A 22,489-nucleotide genomic window follows, 5' to 3' on the forward strand; every position below is an offset into this window, starting at 1 on the left:
GCCTGCTTCAGATGCTCCCCCCTGCAGGAGTTCGTGTGAAAACTGAGAGCCTCTATAAATAGTCTTGCCTTGCAAAGCACAGACTCCCCCTTATGGAATGGAAACTAAAGCAGCAACATACATTCTGTACTATAGGTCTTAACTAAAGGGAAGGAAGTGCCTTAAAATGGATGCACAGAGGGGACAGAGCATTCTTTAGTTACTAAGTAAAAAAAGTAAACAAAATAAAGGAGCTTAAATAATTCAGATTTTATTTATTGAAGCAGAGCAATCAATAAAACAGACTTGACAGAAAAGTCTCATGTTGAGTTTTTGATTCACGTAATGCCGATTTGGAATATCACTCGACGAATATAAAGACAGACGGTCATTATTCAAATAGAAATAATTTCCTGATGACAGTTTTGACAAAGCTCCATGATCTCGTTTTAGCACCGCCAGCTGCAGCTAACTAAGGGGCTTTATTTAGCTATCACGCGTGGGAATGTATCCACCATACTGTAACAACAGTTTCCTGATTAATCTTTTTAAAAAAAGGTAGCACATGAAAATTGCAAATACATTTTTAGTTCACACAACAGAGGACAGGCAAATGCTTTGTAGCACGCGGTTGAAAGGAGGGCAATGAACATTATAAAAGCTCTGAGAACAAACAGTTGCTTGGACATTTCATCATGTGATACAAATTCTACAGTCTGTTAAAAAGGTTGGATTCCCTCTCATGTTCACATGATTAAAATACATTTTTATTGATTATTATAATCACTCTTAAACGGCCAAATTGAGAAGGGCTGGTTTATATAAATGTACATACATCCTTGGTTGTCGTTGTCTATAAAGAACGACCCCCCACAACTAAAAAAAAAAAAAACCTCACTAATCCACTAATCTAGCATATTCAAAAATACATAATCATTAAAAAAAACAATAGGAAAAAAATAACATGTGGGACCTAATGGATACATGACCTGTGACTACAGAATACGTTAGCAATCGAGAGAGAGTCACTGATGGACTTTCCAGTGTTTGGAGTGCTCGTCTTATTCGTTTGGATTTGGATTGGCATCAGGATACTGAGAGAGGTCAAATGTGAGCACTTTGCTGATGACACAGTCTCCTTGCTGTGAGTAGAAAAAAAAAAGAGAGAAAGAAAATCCCTTAATATTTCATTCTTACATACAGCAGATGTTACAGATGTGCATTTATTTAACAGCTCAAGACATTTTGTTGTTACTAGCAAGTTTATTATGTTTTAAATTAGATCTTCCAAATATGACTTAAAATTTAAAACCTATTCTGAAAGTTGTCTGCTGTATTAAAAAAGTTTTTCCTCAACTTTCTGTTTATTAAAGCATATGGTCTTGCGAGGTGTCAGGAAATAACTTTTGTTGTGATTGGGCACTACATAAATAAAACTGACTTGACTATTCCAGATTTGTATTACCACATATAATACAATTTAATACCTTTCCCAAAGTCATATCCGTCATGGAATGAAAGAAAAAATAAAACGAAAGGACCCATTACTAAGTATATGAATGTATTAACATTTACGTCAGCGTTTTGTCATTACTTCCCAGCGGTGACAACATAATTTCTAAGTTATATAATAATCAATTAACAAGACCTAGACCCTAACAAGTGTCAGAAATTTGATGGTAGGATTAACCTATTTAAAATCCTTAATTAAAGCTAATTTAAGTTTAGGCTACAAACAGCTACACTACAGTGGCTCTGATGTTACCAACCAAACGCAAAAAGGATTTAACACCCTTATGCATGCAAAAATCCACCGTCACACCAGTTTCACTTGTACTTACAGCCTGCAACTACATCGAAAAAATCCTCATGGCTAATGTTACTGTCCGTTACAGGCAGGACAATATATTAATATAATAAACAATAAATGCATTAAAATACTCAAGACCTTGTAAACCTTAAAATCTTTTTAATACCCTTCGAGATCTGCAGATATCCTGACATATACACTTGTCAAAGCTTCATGGCTTCAATTAATTTTGTTGTCTTGTTTTTTTTTTTTTTGTGTGGCTCTATTTTGTATAGACAATATTAAGAAACACACCTCTGGATAAACACCGATGAGCGAGTCTGCCTTGGTGTAGAATTCCTCCTTCAGAGAGATGACAATGGCCTGGAAGTTCTGCACCGACTGGTCTTTGATGTAATTGGCCACCTTGAGGGTACAGAGGGATGTATGAGTTTTTTTGCATTTAATGTGCAGCGTTGATTTTTGGAAAAAAAAGCACAAGCCACCGAATCAAACACCATCTGTGAACAGACCTTGCCAATGTTAGTGTTGTCGAGAGCAGCGTCAATCTCATCCAGGACAAAGAAGGGGGCAGGTTTGTAGCTAGAGATGACAAATAACAAAATTTAAACATTGAATAACTTTAAAGCAGTGCAAATAAACACTTCTGTGACTGTGAATTATGTGACTTTTTAAAAATGTTTTTTATTTTTTATTTACTCCTCCGTTGTTTTACCTGTGAATAGCAAATAGCAGTGCCAGAGCTGCGACAGTCTTCTCTCCTCCAGACAAGTTGTCCATGGGTCTAAACCTCTTTCCTGGAGCTACGCAGTTATAGTTGATGCCGTCTAGATATGGCTCCTCTGGGTTTTCTGGGCCCAAGAAAGCCTACAGGGGAGGGACACATTCAATGCAAACGGTTTTGCTCTTGATAATAATACTTTAATACATAAAGTTGGTAAAAGATCTATGGATGCGCTAAAATTTACTGAATGTATGCAGGTTATTGTAAAAGGAAAAGAACACTGAGGCATACCTGAGCACTACTGTTGCGTGAGAGGGCCTTGTAGATCTCATCAATGTTGGTGGCCACAGACTCGAAGCAGGTATTGAAACGATCGAACCTCTCCTTCTTGATCTGCTCAAAGGCCTGCTTCGCCTTTTTGGCTCTCTTACGAGCGGCCTCAAACTCTGAGGGGAGGACAGGAACAAATCCATGAGATTATTACAGCTCTAGAAAGGTGCTGTAAACCTGCATCACTTCCTTTATCCCTCTCATTTAATCCCGGCCTCTGCCGTTATTCTGTCATCTCACCGTCACTGGTCTCCTGGAACTTGTCTCTCACACTCTCGAGCTTCTCCATGGCCTTCATGTTGGGTGCGCTGATCCTCTGCAGGATACTCTGCTGCTCGTTCAGACGCTGCTGCAGTGTGTTTGTCTCTGCCTTGATCTCTTCTTCTGACAGTGCATCCTTTAGGAAGTCAAACAGGATATTACACGTTTTAAGTGTACTTCATAAGCGTATTTTAACCATAAATGTCATATCTATGCTGTAAATGTCTCTTTTTCTGTTTTTGTATGGTTAAACATGTTCAAGTGTTTATGGTTGCTAAACATTTCCGAACTCTAAAAGGGAGGATCAAACTGCAGTGTTTAAATGAAAGGCATTGGTGCGCAGTGTTCAAACTACCTTAAGGTCTTCTGATAGGTTGCCGTAGTCGATCTCAATGAGAGCCTCTTTAGCGAGAACAGTGCTAGACGTCCTCTGGCTGCTCGACTCATCATTCTGGGAGCTCCCCTGGAAGGATAAAACAAAAGAAGGATGATTACTTTCCGTTTCAGACCCACTGGTATAAAAGTTGGACCCTGCATAAGCGTGTTTGTGTGTACCTCTCCCTGGCTGATATCATCCATTGTTCCAGAGCGTAGAGGCAACCTGATGTCCTGCATTTTGCAGGCTTGCAGCAAGTTGTGACGGTCACTGCGCTTCTGCTCCAGTTTGGTCTCGATGGCCGTAACCTCTTTCTGAAGCTGAGTCAACTCCCTGGAAGGAAGAAAAAGATTTTTTTAGTACAAACCGACTCTTTGGTAATATTCAGATTTACATGACATGAGAATTTTTGAAGTTTGTGTGTGTATTTGCAGCCACTGACTTGTTGGCGCCACCCAGTTTTTTGCGAATCTCCTCCATGTCGTGGTTCTTATCATTGACTTCTGATTTCTTGGTGAGGTGCTGGTTCTTCAGGTCCTGTAGCTGGGCCATTGTCTCATCAATGATCTTCATGTGTCTGTGCTCCTCCTACAAGAAGAAAAATGACAGAAAGACAAACAGGTGAGCATTAACTTCACATGAAAACAAAATAAAGGACAAAATAAATATGTTAAGTTTTTATCCTTCACTTGATGTTTTCACCTTCTTGAGTCGCTCTATTTCAGCCTCGTCCTTCTTGACAGTCTGCTCCCACATCATGACTTTCTCCTGGTCCTCCTTCAGCTGATTCTTCTCATAGTCTACCTGGATACCCAGACGGGTCTTCTGGGTCTCAAACTCAAGACTGCAGCAAAAAAAAGCATGTATTGTTGGATTACACCTGCAACAAGATAACTAACAATGTGTACGAGAACTGACTTATTGCTAAACTCACCGCTTCTTTGCAATCTCATTCTGCCTCTTCACCTTCTCCTCCTCAAACTCTCTGATGTTCCTCACTCCAATCTCCTTACAGAACTCAATAAACACCTCATCCTCCACCTGGAAAGCAAATACATTTATACTGATATTGGTGAAATGCAACATAGAAGTGCTTCAAAATGGAGCTCACTTTGTGTCAGTCTCACCAGATTCATGCGGTCTCGCAGGTCAGTGATCTCCCTCTCGCGGGACTGGATGATCCTCTTGATGTCGTTGATGCGAGGGCCAAAGTTCGCCAGTTCGCTCTCTAGCTTAGACTTCTCCTGCATGACACAAATGAAACAGGTTTTAAAGCACCAGTTGCCACGGAAATTATGAACAGGGAAGAGACACTGAGGTGTAGCCAGACTGTACCTGCATGTTGAGGGACAGGTGGCGGGTTTTTGTCTGTTCAAGATCACTCTGGGAGTACTTGAGTCTCATCTGAAGACCGTGGGCCTGAGACTGCACCTGCCGCAGTTCAGCCTCCTTCCTCTTGGCTTTCATTTGCTCCTACAAAGAAAAACCAGTAGAAATGGTAGCGAGTTTTCCTTGATTGACAATCCATAAAAATGTTGTCAGTCAAAACAGATCAAAAACGACATTCAGAGTTATTCAGGGGATCCAAACATCATTGTGCTTTTCCTCTTATTTGTTAGTTATCAGGACACCTCAACCTCCTTACTTGAGGTACTTGTAATTTAAAATTACCTTGAGCTCTTCTGTGAGTTTTTCTTTCTTTTCCTTGAGCTTGTCCACTGCCTTCTCATCCCAGCGCCTGGCCTTGGCCTTCAGGTCACTGGCTCCTCCAGAGATGACTCCAGACTTCTGGAACAGAGTACCGTCCAGGGCTACCGTCTAGACACAAGGACAAAAGGAGAGGTTAGGTAGGGAAACAGACAAATGTTCACACCTACCACATTTCCATCTTCAGTCAATGACCTAAATGAAGTGAAGTACCTTGTGTCTGTACGGCCCTCCAAAAGCAATCCTTCGTGCATCCTCCACATTCTCACAGACCAGGGCGTTGCCACATGCATACTGGAGGGCTTTCTTGATGTGAGGAGGTTCGTAGCGAATGACATCGATGACCAGTTTGGCTCCTCGCAGCTCTCTCAGTTTCTCGTCTGTCGGTTTCACCTTTGACGAGACAAAAAAACCCAAAACAATTATGGAATGTTTTAAAATAAAGCTATTTAAAATTCCCTTTGAGTTTACATTTTTTGAGTGTGTGTATGTGCGTGTGTGTGTGAGGCATAACAGCAGAAAAACTGATGCCTATTATTGAGCAAGAAATTAATAGCGTGAGACTTAAAATAAGTGGCTGTCAAAGCTTGTAAACTAACACTCAAATTAATGGTATTTCAATTAGTGGCTCTGAAATGAACTAATACAAATTATGTGGATGTTCATCAGCAGTGAAAGACTGATTAAGGACGCTTTAAGGCAAATTCAATCTTGCTACAAATGTAGTTCCACTTGAATTAATACTTCTGACATAAGCCTCTTCTTTATAGAGTTTGTTTAAATTTGACATTTTCACTTAATTTTGTGATACACCCTTAAAAGACTTTCAAGTAGCGCTTGTATTCACCTCGAGGTAGTCGAGAGGGAGGAAGGTCTCAGGCTCTCCTCTCTGCTCCTTGATGTACTGAATACAATCTCTGCCAGTCTTCTCCGAGTCAACAATGATTGCGTCCATGTTTTTGCCCAACACTTTGGTCACAGCGATCTGATACTTCTTTTGAGTGGGCTGGCACAGATCGATTAGACGGCCATACTGAGGAAAGACAGAGTAGGAATGTTTTTATTACACATCCAAAATTCTGAGTTTATTGAACACTTTTATTAAATATAGCGAACATTAATCACTGTTGTACTGAATACTGCCACAATAGCCTTACCACAGAGCCAGGGTAGAGTCTTTTGATACTCTCCATGATCTCGGCCTTGCGCTGCTGGCGACTGTTCTCCTGCCTGTCGATTCTGGCGTCTCCCAGCTGCTCCATTACCTACAGCAAACGCCAATAATAATAGGATTCGTTATGGACTGTTTCACAGCTGACATTTTCACTTGTCAAACACTAATAACATTAACAACAGGGAGTGCCAAAGCCATTCCCCAGTATTGTGCATGCTGGCCCACTGGCATGGATTACTGGCACACCTACCCATCATTTATTTTATTAGTCACGCGGGTGCTTTTCCCCGATATGTGACATTTTCTGCAAACGTCTACTGATTCACACGAAGAAATGTAGTTTTCTGCTGCTCACTTCCACAGACAGGTTAGCTATAGATGCTCCATGCAAACATAAACTCAAGGTCTTGTTAGAGAAACATCTCTAACAACTACAGTACACAGATTCTATTGAGTACCTGGTTTAGCTCCATGTTGATTTCATCGATTCTCCGCTTGGCGCTTTCCACCTCCTCTGTCAGTTCCTCCTCCATGCGCTTCTGCTCGTCGAGTGACTGCCTGAGGGGTAACAAGACAAAAGTGTGTGATGAAGGAGTATAATGGAGAAACCTATGAAATCAATAAGCTCAACACAGTTCTGTAAAAACATTGAAAAGATGAGAGCAGCATACCTGCTGGTGGAAATATAATCCTCTAACTTCTCAATACGTTTCTGGTTTTCCTCAATTTCACGGATCTTCTGTTTGATTTTGGCCTGGAGAGAAACGACAAAATACATGGTTCACATCAGAAAAAATCAATTTATTCTGGCACAGGCAGACTTGCTGCCATAATTATCTTATGTACCTCTGTCTCCACTTTCTTCCTCTCCTCCAAGTCGAGGCGATCCTGGTCGGCCTTCTGGTCGCGGTTGAACTTCTCCAGCTCCTGTGCCAGTGTGGCAGCACGTTTACTGGCCTCCTCCTTCAAACGATGGTACTGCTTGACCTGGACACAAAGACGAGAGAAAAATCAGATCACGCAAAAGCATCTATATTGTAAGATTGATCTGATTTCATGATATCACAACAAAGATTTTGCAATACAAGAATATATTCAAATAGGTTGGAAGGTACATTTACATTTTTGTTCACATGCCAGTATTTCAGTTTTATCGCAACAAAATCCTATAAATAACAAATTCCTCAAAATGAATAGAGTAGCTCTTAAATGTGTACAATATTCTGACATCAGACCTGGTTTTCCTCCAGGGTGAGGTCCTGGCCCTGGCTCTGCGCCTCCTCCTCCATGCGCTCCTCAAACTCCTGCTTGGCTAGCTCCACTGCCTTCATCTCTTTATCCAGCTCATCCATGTCCCCCTTACGTTTCTTGTACATCTTCTGGGCATTTTGCAATGATTTACGTGCTGCCTCAAGCTTCTTGATCTTGTGTGAAGTGTTCTCTTTGGCCTTGATGTACTGCGGCCTCTTCTGGTTCAACTCAGAGTCTTTTTCTCTGTGGGCAAAGTTAAGTGTTTAACAAAGTGCTCAGTTTTAAAAAGCATTAGATTCACAGCAGGTCAGTAAGTGAGCTGTGATTGTCTCTTACTTGATTTCTTTCTCAATGGTCTGCTGCTCCCTCATCAGTCTACCCAGCTCCTTCTTCTTATCCTTCAGCTCCTCTTCCACGTGGTCCATCTTTTTACGATCCTTATCAATCTCCTTGTTCCGCTGTCCGAGCTCTTTGTTCAGCTTCTCGATCTCAGTCTCGTTGTGGTACAGCTTGAAGAGCTGAAGCTGAACGCTGGCCCTGGCCACTTCGTCTTTCAGACGCTGGTAGCGCTCCGCCTGGTGGAACAATTGGAACAGTTTGTGTGATAAAGTACATTATTTTGTATACGGGTCCTTGTTTATACAGGGAAGTTTCAAAACAATAAAAATAGGTTATAGACAAATACTGCATTTCACTGTCTCACTACAGTGCAGTGACAGTGAAGTTGAATCTAACCCTAACCCAACATAAGAGAGATAACACAAAATATGCAGTAAGTCATGTTTTTTGTGTTTTTGTAGCATCCTGCTGCAAAATAATTTCCTTGTGAGGCACAATGATCACACTTTAAACTTATGGAGCAAAAAGTTACATGAAAGCACTTAATTTCTAATCCAAACAGGACACAAGTAGATAGAAATGTAATTCCAGATATACTGCATTTAGACTGAGCGCACTGTACATACCTCCTCTTTCTCTTGCTTGGCTTCTTTACGCTCAGCAGCAATGTTTTTCTTACGATGGTAATTGAACTGCGTGTCCTCCTCTGCTTTCACCATCTCCTTCTTCCTGCGGTCATACTCCTGTGCCAGCTCTCCAGAACGAGAGATTTCCTCAAACAGAGCGGTACGCTCCTTGGGGTTCTTCATGGCAATAGACTCCACAGCTCCCTAGTGGGAAAATAAGCACAGATGAAACAGGGGCTGCCAATAGGAACTACAAACAGCATCAGTGTCTCTGCTCTTACTGGCTGAGTTGCACTTCAATCTGTGATGCTCATTGAGGGCACCTGTATGGCTACATTAACCACACTCCAAAGAGTACTGGCGTGAAAAGAAAACAAAGCTAGCCTTAATCATTAGTGATTCATACTTTCAGTTACATTTGTGCAATTTTTATTTAACACATGCAATAGCATGGTAAAATCATGCAGAACAACACCTACAAACTGTACTGAGTTACTGCAAAGCAAAAAAGTCTACCCTGTGGTCTAGCACAGAAGTATTAAAGAACATAAATGAATACATTATAATGATAGTGATTACTAGGATTTCAGTCTCACCTGGAAGACCAAGAAGTTCCTAGCCTTGATCAAAATACCAAGTTTTTCGAGCTCTTCACTGTATTCTGGCAAGCTCACCACCTTGCTGTTGATGCGGTACTCAGAAGAGGAACCTGAAACACACAAAATATGCACATTAAAAGAAATTAAAAAATGTAAACATGCTTATTAAACCACATACAAGACGCTTCATGGCTGTATGTTTTATTGTCATAAAATAGAGGGCTGTACAATAAAATGTAAAGATGCCTAATTTTCAAAAACGAGTACTTGCTGGTTGTTATGGCAATGTTTAAAAATATTGTGCAGCTATACTTAAAAATATGAGCTTACTGAAGCCCTCATGGGACATTAGAACAATTTATCATGTGTTGCATTACTTCAAATTCAATTCCTTGAACTTGGATAAACTGGAAAGCACACTGAATACATGAACAGCAAAGTTAATGCCTTCTTATTGCCGGTTCAAGTGACAGAAATTAATAGAAACATATTTATTAGTTAATAAAGTAACTGAATCATACAATGTAGTATGACCTTGAATGGCAGTTCATACCAATGATGACCCTTGTGAAGGACCGCTCCTCTCCGTTATCCTCCTGGTACACCATGCTTACAAAGGCTCTGTTGGCAGCTGGTTTCCCTACAGGTGCTCCATGGATTAGATCCTTCAGAGTCTTCACACGCAGGTTGCTGGTCTTTTCTGCCAGCACGAAACTGATGGCATCCATAAGGTTGGACTTTCCTATAACAACAGCATTCAGATTTATATTAGATTTCTATGCAACTTTAACATGAGACTACAGAATGCAGATTTAACTGAACAATCTACGTTTTAACTTTATGACCTTTATAACGACTACATTTCAGTTAAAGTCATTGTTTGTTCAGTCTATGTCAAAGTGGTGCCGAGTCACATCAGATCATTAAAAAGTGAGTCGTGTCATTGTAAATCACGCTGGATATAACCCATCTGTGATTACCTGGATGACAAACTGCTCGGAAAAAAAAGGAAGCAATGTGATATTTAACCTTTACACAAAGTCATGTGCACAACAAATAATTTGATCTGCACTCTCACAACATTGCTAGTTTATAGTCACAAACCATAACACAACTAACATTGACATAAATATCAGAATTCAGAACGGTGAAGTTGAATAACTGTAAGAGTAGGCTGTGAAAATGCTGTCAGATGCACAACACAAACATAAACTGCATGTGTAAACTCAAATTTGTGATATCTAGACAGCGGTGTATTGCTGCACTGTTTACCGCTAGGCACTGCTAGCAAGCAGCTTGCATTTTACATTAGCCGTGAGCTTTTATTTGCAATCATAACATACCAGATCCATTGGGTCCGATGATTGCAGTAAACTTGTGAAAAGGTCCGATGATCTGTCTTCCCTTGTACGACTTGAAATTTTCGATCTCTATCAGCTTTAAATAACCCATCTTCGTTATATTTGTGCAGCTGTTTTGCAAAAAAACTGCACTGAATATCAGCCAGCTAATAAAATTTTAGCTAGCTAATGCTAACAACCGATGTCTACCGGACAAGCGAGCTCAAAGACGAAGCATGCACGCAAATGAATAAACCTCTCTGTTCCGTCTGTTGCTGGCCTACGCACAAGTCACATTATGAAGTGCATATTTAGTTTAGGAGTCTAAATATATTCATAATCGTAATCAGAAAGACGCGATGCGGTGGTGACAACAATGCGCCATTTTACAATCCGACAGGAAGACCGTCGAGCGCGCGAGACACGAAACCCCACAGTTTATCGCGAGAACTCGTGTAGGAATGGCTTTTTTTACGAGCCTCCCTGGATTGTGCCTAATACTTCATCAAGAACATTAAAGTATGTCAGCAAACAATACATTGTGTTAATTTTAGCCTTTTCTTACATGTGCACGACTCGCTGTTGGGATTTATGTTAAATAAAGCGTGCAGCGGCAAATTGATATGTTGCCATGGTTACCGTACCTTCAAACACAACAGTAACGTTACTCGAATAGCATAACAGCTTCATTGACTGAAGTGAAACCTGGACCCAAAATCCCCCCAAAAAAGTGATCTAATTAATCCACATCCAACGTCAGAGGTAAGTGCTGCTTTGAAATCCTTATCTCTATTATCCTTTATTGTGTATTCATCATTTATTTGTATTTATTTTTTGCCTGTAGAGTTGATTTCACTGTCATTCGCTTTGATTATACTCTCTGATAATTGTTTATGTCTCTGTAAAAGACAGTGTTATCAGAGGAAAATAAGGTCCCAGAAAACAGTTTGTGGCTAGAAAGGTGACAGGGTCTGCCAAGTATAAACAAAGTAAACAGTATCACGTATGAAACTGTGCTGTCCTTTAAGGTCAAGTTTGTTTATTCAGCTTATTCAGTCATGAAAACAAATTGAGTTTGTTTAGACATTACAAAAAAAAAAACAGTCAACAAAGATCTTTCTCTTCCGATTAGAATTTCATCCGCAAGACTACATAGTGCACCTTTAAGATGAATTCATCAGGTTAATTCATTCAAATTGCAATCATTTCTTTCCACAAGCCATCATAACCAGGGTTGTCTTGTTGTGTCTCCCCTCTTTAGGCTCATTTGAACTTGAGAAAATGTACAAATTGGATTTGCCTGTAGACCAGTCCGAAGTGAAGGCTGCGGAGAGGCGAAGGTCTGCAGAGACTACACGGAAGGCCCGGATCTTCAACACCCGGCATCGTGTGATGGGCATTGATGTTGATGCTCTCAACCAACAGGTTCAGGAGAAAAAGCATCAGCAGCACATGGAGATGCAACGTGACAAGGCTTTTGGTAACCTGCATGGGATGAGAGCCAGGGAGGGCTCAGAGTTAATAGGGACTACTGAGTCTCCGATTGGGAATTCTGTCTCCATTTATGAAATCACCTTTAATGTGCATTGATTTGCTATTTATTTTCTTTACATTGCAGATAAGCTGAGAAAGTATCACAATGATGCTCTGCTGCAGCAAGACATTAATGAAGAAGAGAAGCGGGCAGCTTTGCACACTGACCTGACCCAGTATTGGGCCACTAATCAGCGTGTGGAGGACTCTCGAGATGCTGATCTCAAGTGTGGCCTGAAGGGGGCAATAAGCATCACTATTCCAGAGGGCGAGCTGGGGCCTGCCAGTATGCAGATCTTTCAGGTAGGCATGGTGCAACGGACAGGTACATCAAAGACCAGTGAAACAAAATCTATCGAATGGTTTAAATAAATAATCACACCACCTCCTGAGCACCACCTCCACTGTGTCTTTGTTTCACATACAGGGAGAGGGAACTGGAGAGGATCAAAGGAGGAAAGAACAAATGAAGATGACAGAAAGAGATCTGCGAGCACAGAAGGAATTAAACGAGAGAAAGCACATGGCAGACAAGCACAGAGGTGAAAAGAGACGGGCACACACACACACACCATGATCACTGATGAGCTAACATGGTGTACCCTGTAGCCTCTGCAAATCACACACATGCTTCATGCTTTCCTGCACAAACAATCACACACTCCTACGCACAGCTCTTACTGCCAGGTGGCATTGATGGATGCTCATCCCTGAGAGCCATTATGCATGTGCGAGTGTGTCGCTGAAGAGCTTTGTTCAATGGGAGATGGCTGCTGCAGGTGTGAAAAACACACAATAAGTGATTTCCAACACGTGCGTGTGTGTTACAGAGGTGCTCGTGAGCAAAGAGCTGGTGCTTCAGGACCTTAGGGGGGTTCAGCTGCAGGCATTCGAGGAGGATTGTAAGAAAGCTGCCCGCATCTCGCTCGACAACTACAATCGAGCTCTGGTACAGTACATGCATGTGCACACACAGATGGACACACAGATGCACACACATGCCACCCGCTGATGTGGAGGCTCACAGCGAAATCCAATGGGGGTTGGAGCTCTGACGTGCTGTTCTCAGGTGGGACTGTGGAATTAAAATCGCTAATTGAAAATGTTAAGTGATGCGTGCACACGCACTTGCTGCAGGAAGGTAGCCATCATATTAGTTTGTACCAAGCAACTGGATGGTTGCACTGCTTTGATGGGTGCGTGGGCCCTGTCGGTTTTTTAGAAGCAGCCATTTAGCTCTCCCTTTCATTTGCCTGAATGCACTCAGCTCAAACCTCCATTGGGAGGCATCATTATAAGTCCTTCAGGTCGTGCTATTTTTCACGACAATTATGTGGTTTCTCTAATAACCACTCGCATGCGTAATGCACGGGCAAATAACACTGACAGAGTGGATCTCTCTGGGGGACGTTTACCATATGGCTGAGTCTTGGCTCTATGCTAGAAGTAACCACATATTAGAGGATGCTATTCTAATCATCCAGGGCATGTTCAATCAACTGTCTGTGGATCAGTGTTACCACTTCCTTTCCCCCCCCCCACAGGCTACAGAGCAGGCAGAGACACTGAAGGAGCAGCGCAGGAGGGAGGAAAGGGAGAACCTTGCAGAGTTGTTGCACACACTGACGTCTGACATGATGACAGAGTGTGCAGAGGCAGCGAAGAAAGAGGTGGGAGGAGGGAGGCCGCCCCGGGTTCTCATAGACAGGTGGAAGGGGATGAGTCCCGAACAGCTGAGCGCCATCCACAGGGAGAGAGAAGAACAGCGTCTTCAGGGACAGGTACTGGTGTCACTTTATAAAAGACAATGCAGTTTCCATACACACACTCGCCTCTCACTCTGCTCTACTTCAGCTCTACCCTTTTTGCAAAATTCCTTCCAAACTCACAACATGGATGTTAAAGGTACAATATGTAGGAATTTAAGTTTCAAATGCTCCAAAATTAACTAAAAACTACTGACAGAATGTGAAGACGTCTGTTGTGTTGTAGTGATATTTACCGAATTTAGCATGCTAAACCGCTGGCTCCTGCCCATCTTTTCTTGTAATAACCCTCCCAGCTCCCAGTATAGACCAAAACAGCTAACCGAGCTAATCGAGCTAACTGAGCAAACTAACCTACAGCAGCTACAGTTAGCATCAGTTAGTGGTTAATCTGGTATTATGCTGCCCCATACATACTACTTTAAAGTATGAGTTCGAGAGATGGACGATTACACATATTGGTCTTTTTACGACCAATTATTTATCAATTGATCTTTGTTAAGAATTGAGCTGATTTAAAATGTTTAAACTGACAATCGTGACAGGAGAAAATGTTAATTGAAATTGAAGTGATTTGTCATTTAATGAATACAGAAATTACAAACTATACAAACTAATACATTTGAGCCATTTAGGAGCCTCCATATGGTTTGGATTTTGTTGGCAGTTCTGAATAATGATAGATGGGAGCTCTGCAATTAGAATGAAGTCATTATTTTGTGTAATTTATTTAATCATTCAATTAGCTACATGTTTACTTAATCTGTTCTGTTAAGGCCCAATGTAGCCTAGTCGGATTTCACATCAGACAGAGATCATGTCATCAGTGTTTAATTATATTCATATGTTATATGTTGTTAACAATTAAACCAATAAGGGATATTTATGGCAGCTGAGTATCAATTAAAGAAACTGCTTAAGATTTCCATCCCTACATGCAACTACTTAAAATTGGAGCATAAATTGGTGACAATTAAAGGACAAACTTCACTGACCTTTATGGATCTGAATGTATTTTCTATCTCCACTAATTTATTCAGGATTTACCTTCAATTTGTCATCCATGTCTATGATTATTTGTGAAACTGTCCTCACAGGTTGCATATTTCTAAAGGTTGTGACCACAGGGGTGTTATGGATGCACAATATTGGATTTTTGCCAATGCTGATACTGATATATGCACATTCCTTTTAGACCTAATTGATAACAGAACATCAAGTCTGCATTGCTAATAAATAAGGACACATTCACTGTCAAATTAAGAAAAACTATTTAGTTTATGGGTTTGCAACACATGCTCATATTTAAAGTTTTATGTTGTCGGCCTGTCCATGTATGGGTAGAAATATTAATTTCAGGCCGTTGTCACTATCTCATTTTTAAGCCTTTATTGGCCAATACCGACATCACGTTATCATTATTGTGCATCCCTAGTATCATCCCTTCTTAAATTGTTTTAAAGGTTTCTTTCTTTTTCTGTTTTTTTAACTGAAGTGCCAGAAAAAAATGTATGTGTTGCAGAAAAATGATTTATCCTATTAGCCATGTTGGCACACCTCAATTTTATCTTGCAACCTTTTTGGCCAGGTCCCTGGGTTTGAAAGAAAACTTTTTTTGAAATAATTTTTTAAACCTGGTATCCCACATGTCAAATCTCCTCAGGTTCTGCATTGAGAATTGTTTTATTTGTACATCTTTAGAGACAACGTGAAGCTGAGAAGGCTCAGGATGCAGCCAGGGAACTCCAGCTTCTGAGGCTGACCAGAGAAGCAGAGGAGGAGGAGAGGAGAGCAGCAGAGTTTAGGAGAGAGAAGAATATTCAAACAGACCGCTATAATGTGCAGCTGGCCAGAGAGCAGCAGGCATAGTGAGTACAGCACACAGACATACTTACGCCAACTATTCAGGCAGTAGTCAGCAAATGTATTTTAGGAGAAGGTGATTTAGCACTCTTCGGTAGAATTCAGTCATTTTCTTGGAAATATTTACTCACCTTGTGTTTATTTGTGTCTCTGTCTGCCACAGTCAGGAGTACCTGAACAAGAAGCTCTACACCAACAAACCCACCAAGAGCTACTTTAATCAATTCAACACCAGCTCCCGCTGACCACTGCAGACCTTACACAGGCTTATCCTCCTGTGACAATGTGCTAATAAAATCTATTGATTGTTGTTCTCGCACTGAATGTGAATTGAACCTGAGTGATCAATACTTCCTGCTTACAACGTACACATATGCCTTGAGTTGATCGGCAGATACTGATGACAACAAAGGAACCCTTTTTGATACAGATTGTTCCACGTACTTTATTTTTCAGTCATATATCCAGTTACAGTGGTAGATTCATAATGCAGTTACAGTTATATTGGCCCCACGTGTGGTACAAATCCACCCAACGCCATCCGACATGTTGTTCACCCCATGATACATATAGATACCACCAGTTCCATTGTGCTAATTGTGCACCCCACACAACACAGAGAGGCACATCTACACTCGGGCACTCCCTTCCACCCCTATGTTCTCTCCCTCCCCTCCCATTCAGGCATTGTTGTTTTAAATCTGCTTGTCTGAGTTCTGAAGATGCTTCTCTAAACAAACCAATCCACTTTTTTAAGAGGTTTTTATCTTTTCACTATAAAAAAAAGGAGGGGGGGGGACAGCAGTGGAAAAGCAAAGGCCAGCATCCTCAGCTTTCCCCTCGACACATGAAAAGCAAAGAGTGAGTGGCAGTCGAGTGAGTATCTGTGTGTGTGCACTCATTCCTCATTCAAAGCTAACATTTGCCCCGAACACTGACAAACACAGATGTTTAGCAGCAGATAGTCAAGTTAGAATATTGGCATATTTTGTGTCATTCACCGCTCCTGTATGAAAATAGATTTTTTTCTTTTTTAAAAGCTTTATTTGTCCTGAGTGTGTCTGAATAACCAACAACAGGGAGCTTACACACACCTGCTTCACTGCCATTGGCCTTTTTAGACGTCCCGTAAGCTTTACCTCAGGGACTGTCAGGTGATGTTTGGCCAGTGTCAAGCTTTTATTTGAACAGAGAGAACTGAGGCAGCAACGTTGCATATAGGTACTCCCTGTGGTATGCACAAACTGACCTGCTGCATCCCCGCCTCTCATAACTGCATCAGACAAAAACTCCACAGATATTCACTGCGCTGCGATGCATCGCTGGATGGTTATGGGCATGAACGCAATCTTAGCTTTCATCGTAATGTAACTACTACTATCACTAAATGACACTAATGTACACGTTTTTTTTTTTGTTTTTGTTTTTTCAAATTTTAAAATGTTTGCAAACATCTACAGAACAAATGTGGATCTTTTATTTTCTCCCATTTTTATTTTTATTTTTTTCCTCAACTATGAACTATTTTTGCTAAAACAGCCAAATCTCACTGCAATTGTTAGTCAAAAACGGAAAGCTTGAATTCATAGCAACAGTACAAAGAAGGAAAATGCAACATTTTAAAATTAGGTGGTTTCAAACCTGCACATTTTTCACATTTTTATAACAAACATGGTTGGGATCATCAAAACAACTGTAAGGGTTGTATTTACATTCTGTGGGGGGGGGGGGGGGGGAAACGGGCCTTACAGGTCTTTTCATAACCACTGTTATCTCTCCGGTACTTTGAAGCTCAAAACTGTGTTCATCAGTGGCATGTAAAATACAATTTACATGCCCATTTTTAAAAAGAATACATTCTCTGTGTTTGATGTAAATACCAACTGCTTGCCTTTATTATACATCATCACGCCTGTCTGCAGTATACACTTGCATTGATGAGTGTCTGAAAATAAAACCTTGAGAATGTTTCCACTCTCTGATCTGTAAATATACATAAATACTGCTCCCTCAAACAGTTTGTGTGGCATGAGATGGACAGGTATGAAAAGATTGTTAATTAGAGACAACAATGTTTTTAATACAGTCTAGAAAGAGACAAGGACAGAGATACAGAAAGCTACACATAGGTCTCGACACAAAAAATTACAATATCATCTCCAATAATGACATTACACTTCTGGTGGGAAGGCGAGAGAGTAATGACATCGATCTGGTGATCTATGCAGACCCAGCAGGCACAGGAACTTAGAAGGAGCATGTACATATCTATAATACTGTATTATGGCTAAATAGATAGATGTAGATGCAGCTATATACACCAGATGCTACTCAGCATTTTCGCAGCAAGTTCCCATAATGCATCCAATGTTATAGTAAGAAACTTGGCTTCACTTAGTTTCAATTAAAACAACGTTTATCTATGAAATGTGTCAATAAAGAGAAGTTGTTTTTTTCTCTCCAACAAATGGTGTAGAAAACAATGTAAAAAAGTGATGATATAAATTAAAGATAACAAAAAGGATGTTTTGTATTAAAACTCATTTATAAAAATAATAAAAAATGTCATTGGCGAGTACAATCTTAGACATCAAATGGCGTTAGACGTACAAAACACGAGCGAAATCATATAAGGAATGATTCATATCTAAGACTCAAGACTTTTTTACAGCAGCGTGTGCCGTCTGTTCCCCCACACTAGGCTCTACCATCATCCTCCTCCTTCAATGCACGACTCTGCATCTCTATGGGACCACACCTACGATCCCTCCGATATGTCTACCTGTACAACATTCTGTTATTTATCTTTCTATAGAGTTGTTTGCGGAGAGAAACAAAAGAAAGGAAAGGGAGAGAAATGAATGTTAGTCATTAAGCTCTGCTGTAAACCACACAGGTAAAGGAGGGTGAGGGGGGTCAAAGGACATCATCAGGTCAGTCAGACTTGTATCACATTGTCCACTACTTTGGACACTCCTTTGGTCAAAAAAGTCCGGTCGATCAGATGACGGCCAGATGCATCTGAATAGTCAATATATTGATTGTGTATTGGTCGTTAAATTACGGATCAGCGAGTCAGTAGGGAACAGGAGCGTATGGGCACGTATGTGTTGACATGTTTTGGTCTGATGGTTCCACGGCAGATGGTGGGGGTGGGGGGTTAATCGAGGATGGTGACTGAGTTGGGCATGCCATTGGTGGCTGGAGTGATTGTGGTGGGGTTGAGCGGGGAGTTGTCTCCTGGCCCCTCGCTGGGCCGACTGAACTGGCTGGCCAGGGACTCGTCCAGGTTGAGCTCCGTGGTGATGGCGCTGCTGCCGTTGAAGTCCAGGTTGTCCTCGCTGCATAGCTTGCTCTCCTCGCCCAGGGACGGCAGGCTGGCTGTGCGCTTCTCCTCGAGGTCACTGAGAGCACAGAAGAGGTCAAAGCAAGACATATTATAAAGAGGCATGCTGGAATATGAGAAGGGCAACAGTTCTAACAGTATAATTGCAACTTTTAAGTCATTTTTAAGTTCTAGGATGTGAAAAATTACTACCTACATTATAATTAAATGGATTATTTTTGGTTTGGCAAAATAAGACTATCTATGACAGCACATTGAGCTATAGGATATTCTGATTGCCATTTTTCAGTTTCTAACGTTCATTTCCAGGACAATAGTCAGCAGATTAAACAATAATAAAGGTAATACATTTCACCATGATTACACCAAAGATACAGGGCAGTCAGACGGTACAAAAGGCTTTGGGATAATAAAAAAGCCGGTTTGGGATAGCAAATCACAGCACAGCATACCTTTCTAGAGATCTGCATAGCAGAGGCAAGCATTGGGGAGAAGAGGGACAATGAAAGGAACACAAAGGGTTAGCAAAACCAAACAGTGCCAAGGGAGTCAGGGCTGTGCCAGGATTCAGAATTGAAATGATCCGCAGGAACATAATGTAACACTGAAAGAGACGATGTGCATTCAGATGACAAACCTGTACTCTCCAAAAGTCTCATCCTTCATAGGCCGCGCTTCTGAGTCCATCGGGCCCTCTTCTTTATCTTTCACTGAGGAGGAGATTATTGGATTTTATTATCAGGAAGATCTCATCCATGTTTCTCTCTAAGCCACTGTCTCAGACATGGATAATGACATTCTGTCGCACGGCGAGATAACACCAAGTGGAAAAAAAGAAGATAAAAAGATTCGGCCTGATCTGTAGGCACAACCTGTTGATTTATGTGGATTTCTCAAGTGACTTTCAGCGTAGTAATTACCGCTACGAAAATTACTCTTAAAATTCAAAACACTTTAATAATTAATTAGTCAGAATGGTCGCATTTATTAATCAATGAATCCTTGCTTTTAGCACAGACTATAAGGTCTACTTAAAAGGAGCCAGCCACGTGTTTCTCTCTCAGGAGGAAAGAGATAAAAGGCTGGTGCTTTCCACTGACCAGGCAGACGGTGACCTGCAGGCTGCAGTTCCTCTTTTGGTTTGTGATTCATATTTTGCAGTCCTTTTTGGGGTAAAGCCTCTCTTTTTCATTATCACAGTGAGGAAGCGCAGGCTCCGAGGTATGTTTCACTACATGTTTGATGTGAGTGCTGCTGGGAGGAAAGTTGGACTAGTGAAAACTGGCCGATCACTTGAAGTTGAATCCACTGCATGGATCACACCGGGAGCTGTTTGGGCAGAATTTTAAACATGGTGCAATCTTATTTAATTCTTTCCAGTAATAATAATCTTGTTTACTGCGGTGCATTACTGTAAGTGCTTGGCTTCTATTTCTACCGCAGTGTCGTTTTCATTATCAGACAGCTTTATGGCTCCAGACAGTTCAATGTTACCCACTGAGCTTGTTTAGAGCGTGACTCAGCAGTAGTCTAACATTGTATTGTCCGTGGAAACAGCCTTAGAAGGACGACCGGGTATAGGACATTCTTAAAAAGAAACAGAAAAATAGCTGTTCAAAGCCTTTACCATTTTGTATTCATCAACAGTTGAGTAATCTCTGCTGATGAATGCCTAACATTCATTGCACTTGCCTGAATACTTCCCCCCTTTACTCCTCTTGATGAAGCAGAGGATGAGGAGTATAAGCAGCAGCAGCACGACGGCGCTCACAACACCGATGAACCAGCCCTGCGTGGCAAAGCTGGGCTGCATCTCTGTCACACCTTCAGTGAGGAAAAAAAAAGAGGGAGAAGGAAAGAAGAGCGGGTACATTTTTTGTTTTGGTGGAAACAGGATGAAAAGGGTAGGATAAAAAAAGGAGTAGAATCTAGAGCAAAAGAGACAGCGCATTATGCAGCCTGACAGGGTGGCATTTCACTTGGGAACCAAAGAAAACAGCACAATATGCCAAACAAACACGAGTAATGGATCATTTCATATGGCTAACCAAGCTCTCTATTTTTTTTTACATAAGTCTTTGAAAGCACTTCACAGGCAGTGGAGAGAACTGCAAGACACCCTCAGCAGGATCAGGCTTTATATTTAGAAGTGGGAAGCCCAGAGGAGAGAGCAGAGAAGATGAAAGGAGAGAAGATGAATGAAGGCAGAGCGCTCGGAGTACCTGTTCCGTCTGTCTTGATGTTGGTGTCCCAGAAGGTGTTGTTGTTGTAGGTGAAGCGTAGATGATAATGAGAGCCCGGAGTCAGGCCCTGGAGTTGGTAGAAAGACTGTGAGGAGTTCACCTTCTCCGTCATCTTCCATTTACTGTCATCTGCAGAGACATGAACCATGATTGACTTTTCATCGTTTAAGGTCGTTAAGCTATTCCCATGATGGGCTAAAAGATTGAAGGTAATGAGGTTTTAGTGTACTGTACCATCTTTCTTGAGGTAGTGCACCTGGAAGCTAACATTCCTGTGTCTCTTCTTAGCCACCCAGCTAAGATTGACTGAGTTTTCCCCAACAGACAGGCTGATGTTGGCAGGAGGCGCTGCAAGACATGCAGTCAAAGCAATCAAACTCTTAATCTAGTAACGACTTGGTCCTCTACGTGTCAGATCTGTGATAGTGAAGCTTTGTACCTCCATCAAGTGTGGTGGCGCCCTCCCTCTTGATGGGCTCTCCATCCCCTGCAGCAGTGCGGCCCCTCAGGTAGAAGCGGTAGTGGCTGTGGCGGTCCAGGCCCTTCAGGGTGAGGTGGGTGACAATGGGATCGTCTATTGTCTCCACCTGCATGGGGCTGTCATCACTCTCCACAACTGACCACAGCGCCGGCAAAAAAACACTCAATCACTACTTGATCTTCAACACGTCGTTATGGGTGACATATGACTGACTGATGAGCATCATTAGGAGGCTGTGCTTTTGACATTTTTCTAGTCTTATTGACTTAGCTGGAAATGTACTGTGTGGTGTCATTCGCACTACTGATGTTTTCACCGATGTCTTTGTTGCAATGTTGACACACTTATTAAAGAGAAGAACTTATGTGCCCAATGTTATGTAAGGTAATTTTTTGGGATAAGGGGGTAAACGATGCTCACTCTGTTGGTACTGCAGAAGATATCCAATGAGGACTCCATTGGGCTCGCCAGGGGGCGTCCAAACAAGGGTCATTTCAGTCTCAGAGGGGCTGTCCAGCATCAGGGACATAGGAGGACCAGGAACTAGCAGCAAAACAACAGGCCTGATTAAAAGGCTTATGGCTTAAAACATATCCACTGTCACCTGTATTCCCCCAAAACCTGGCTGCTCAATATTATTTCTGCCTCAATTTCACCCTCCTTCCATTCATTGCCATTCTCTGGATCTCAGTGTCATTTCCTCGTTGTAACCCACCATCCCTCCCTCCCTCGCTCCCTCCC

The 22,489-nt window shown here is 41.5% G+C and overlaps 3 protein-coding genes across 7 annotated transcripts in view; 1 reads left to right on the forward strand and 2 right to left on the reverse strand.

Annotated features, from left to right (window-relative positions):
* Positions 1-229: 229 nt before the first annotated feature.
* LOC115584935 (structural maintenance of chromosomes protein 1A) lies at positions 230-10,959 on the reverse strand. The gene is made up of 26 exons (XM_030422899.1): positions 10,520-10,959; positions 9,730-9,918; positions 9,174-9,286; positions 8,578-8,781; positions 7,949-8,187; positions 7,597-7,855; positions 7,208-7,348; positions 7,033-7,115; positions 6,820-6,919; positions 6,345-6,452; positions 6,035-6,220; positions 5,401-5,580; positions 5,152-5,298; positions 4,816-4,953; positions 4,608-4,724; positions 4,415-4,521; positions 4,183-4,324; positions 3,923-4,068; positions 3,660-3,813; positions 3,460-3,567; positions 3,084-3,240; positions 2,805-2,959; positions 2,505-2,656; positions 2,302-2,371; positions 2,084-2,194; positions 230-1,121 (listed from the first exon to the last, which is right to left on the reverse strand). The coding sequence occupies exons 1-26, from the start codon at positions 10,626-10,628 to the stop codon at positions 1,041-1,043; spliced, it is 3,696 nt and encodes a 1,231-aa protein (XP_030278759.1). The 5' UTR covers positions 10,629-10,959; the 3' UTR covers positions 230-1,040.
* A 41-nt stretch (positions 10,960-11,000) lies between these two features.
* ribc1 (RIB43A domain with coiled-coils 1) lies at positions 11,001-16,681 on the forward strand. Of its 2 annotated transcripts, none has more exons than XM_030422901.1 (8): positions 11,001-11,278; positions 11,778-11,996; positions 12,135-12,352; positions 12,477-12,591; positions 12,880-12,998; positions 13,594-13,719; positions 15,517-15,683; positions 15,842-16,681. In XM_030422901.1, exons 2-8 carry the CDS (start codon positions 11,798-11,800, stop codon positions 15,921-15,923), a joined length of 1,026 nt encoding a protein of 341 aa, XP_030278761.1. In that variant the 5' UTR covers positions 11,001-11,278; positions 11,778-11,797; the 3' UTR covers positions 15,924-16,681. The 2 variants fall into 2 exon arrangements, with proteins under 2 accessions (XP_030278761.1, XP_030278760.1); XM_030422900.1 differs by having other exon boundaries at positions 11,005-11,278; positions 13,594-13,830; positions 15,842-16,013.
* l1cama (L1 cell adhesion molecule, paralog a) overlaps positions 16,106-22,489 on the reverse strand; it is a 44,069-nt gene continuing 37,685 nt past the window's right edge. For 2 of the 4 annotated variants that reach the window (XM_030422898.1, XM_030422894.1), the window contains 8 exons: positions 22,169-22,291; positions 21,707-21,883; positions 21,502-21,615; positions 21,247-21,396; positions 20,717-20,848; positions 19,662-19,734; positions 19,477-19,488; positions 16,108-19,082 (listed from right to left, as the gene is read on the reverse strand). In XM_030422898.1, the coding sequence (XP_030278758.1) occupies positions 18,839-19,082; positions 19,477-19,488; positions 19,662-19,734; positions 20,717-20,848; positions 21,247-21,396; positions 21,502-21,615; positions 21,707-21,883; positions 22,169-22,291 (1,025 nt within the window). In that variant the 3' untranslated portion in view covers positions 16,108-18,838. Of the gene's footprint in view, positions 19,083-19,476; positions 19,489-19,661; positions 19,735-20,716; positions 20,849-21,246; positions 21,397-21,501; positions 21,616-21,706; positions 21,884-22,168; positions 22,292-22,489 lie in introns of all 4 variants that reach the window. The other 2 variants (XM_030422895.1, XM_030422897.1) reach the window with 2 other exon arrangements.

The sequence above is a fragment of the Sparus aurata genome, chromosome 7 (genome assembly GCF_900880675.1).
Source record: "Sparus aurata chromosome 7, fSpaAur1.1, whole genome shotgun sequence".
NCBI lineage: Eukaryota > Metazoa > Chordata > Actinopteri > Spariformes > Sparidae > Sparus > Sparus aurata.

What these genes read in the sequence shown, in the direction of transcription:
- LOC115584935 (XM_030422899.1), bottom strand. Translation starts at nt 10,628, where the DNA reads ATGGGTTATTTAAAGCTGATAGAGATCGAAAATTTCAAGTCGTACAAG. An exon ending in CACGCAACAGTAGTGCTCAG is followed by an intron (nt 2,657 to 2,804) that starts GTATGCCTCAGT and finishes CCTCCCCTGTAG; the next exon opens with GCTTTCTTGGGCCCAGAAAA. An exon ending in TCATCGGTGTTTATCCAGAG is followed by an intron (nt 1,122 to 2,083) that starts GTGTGTTTCTTA and finishes TTCTACTCACAG; the next exon opens with CAAGGAGACTGTGTCATCAG.
- ribc1 (XM_030422900.1), top strand. Translation starts at nt 11,798, where the DNA reads ATGTACAAATTGGATTTGCCTGTAGACCAGTCCGAAGTGAAGGCTGCG. An exon ending in CATGGCAGACAAGCACAGAG is followed by an intron (nt 12,592 to 12,879) that starts GTGAAAAGAGAC and finishes TGTGTGTTACAG; the next exon opens with AGGTGCTCGTGAGCAAAGAG. An exon ending in ACAACTACAATCGAGCTCTG is followed by an intron (nt 12,999 to 13,593) that starts GTACAGTACATG and finishes CCCCCCCCACAG; the next exon opens with GCTACAGAGCAGGCAGAGAC.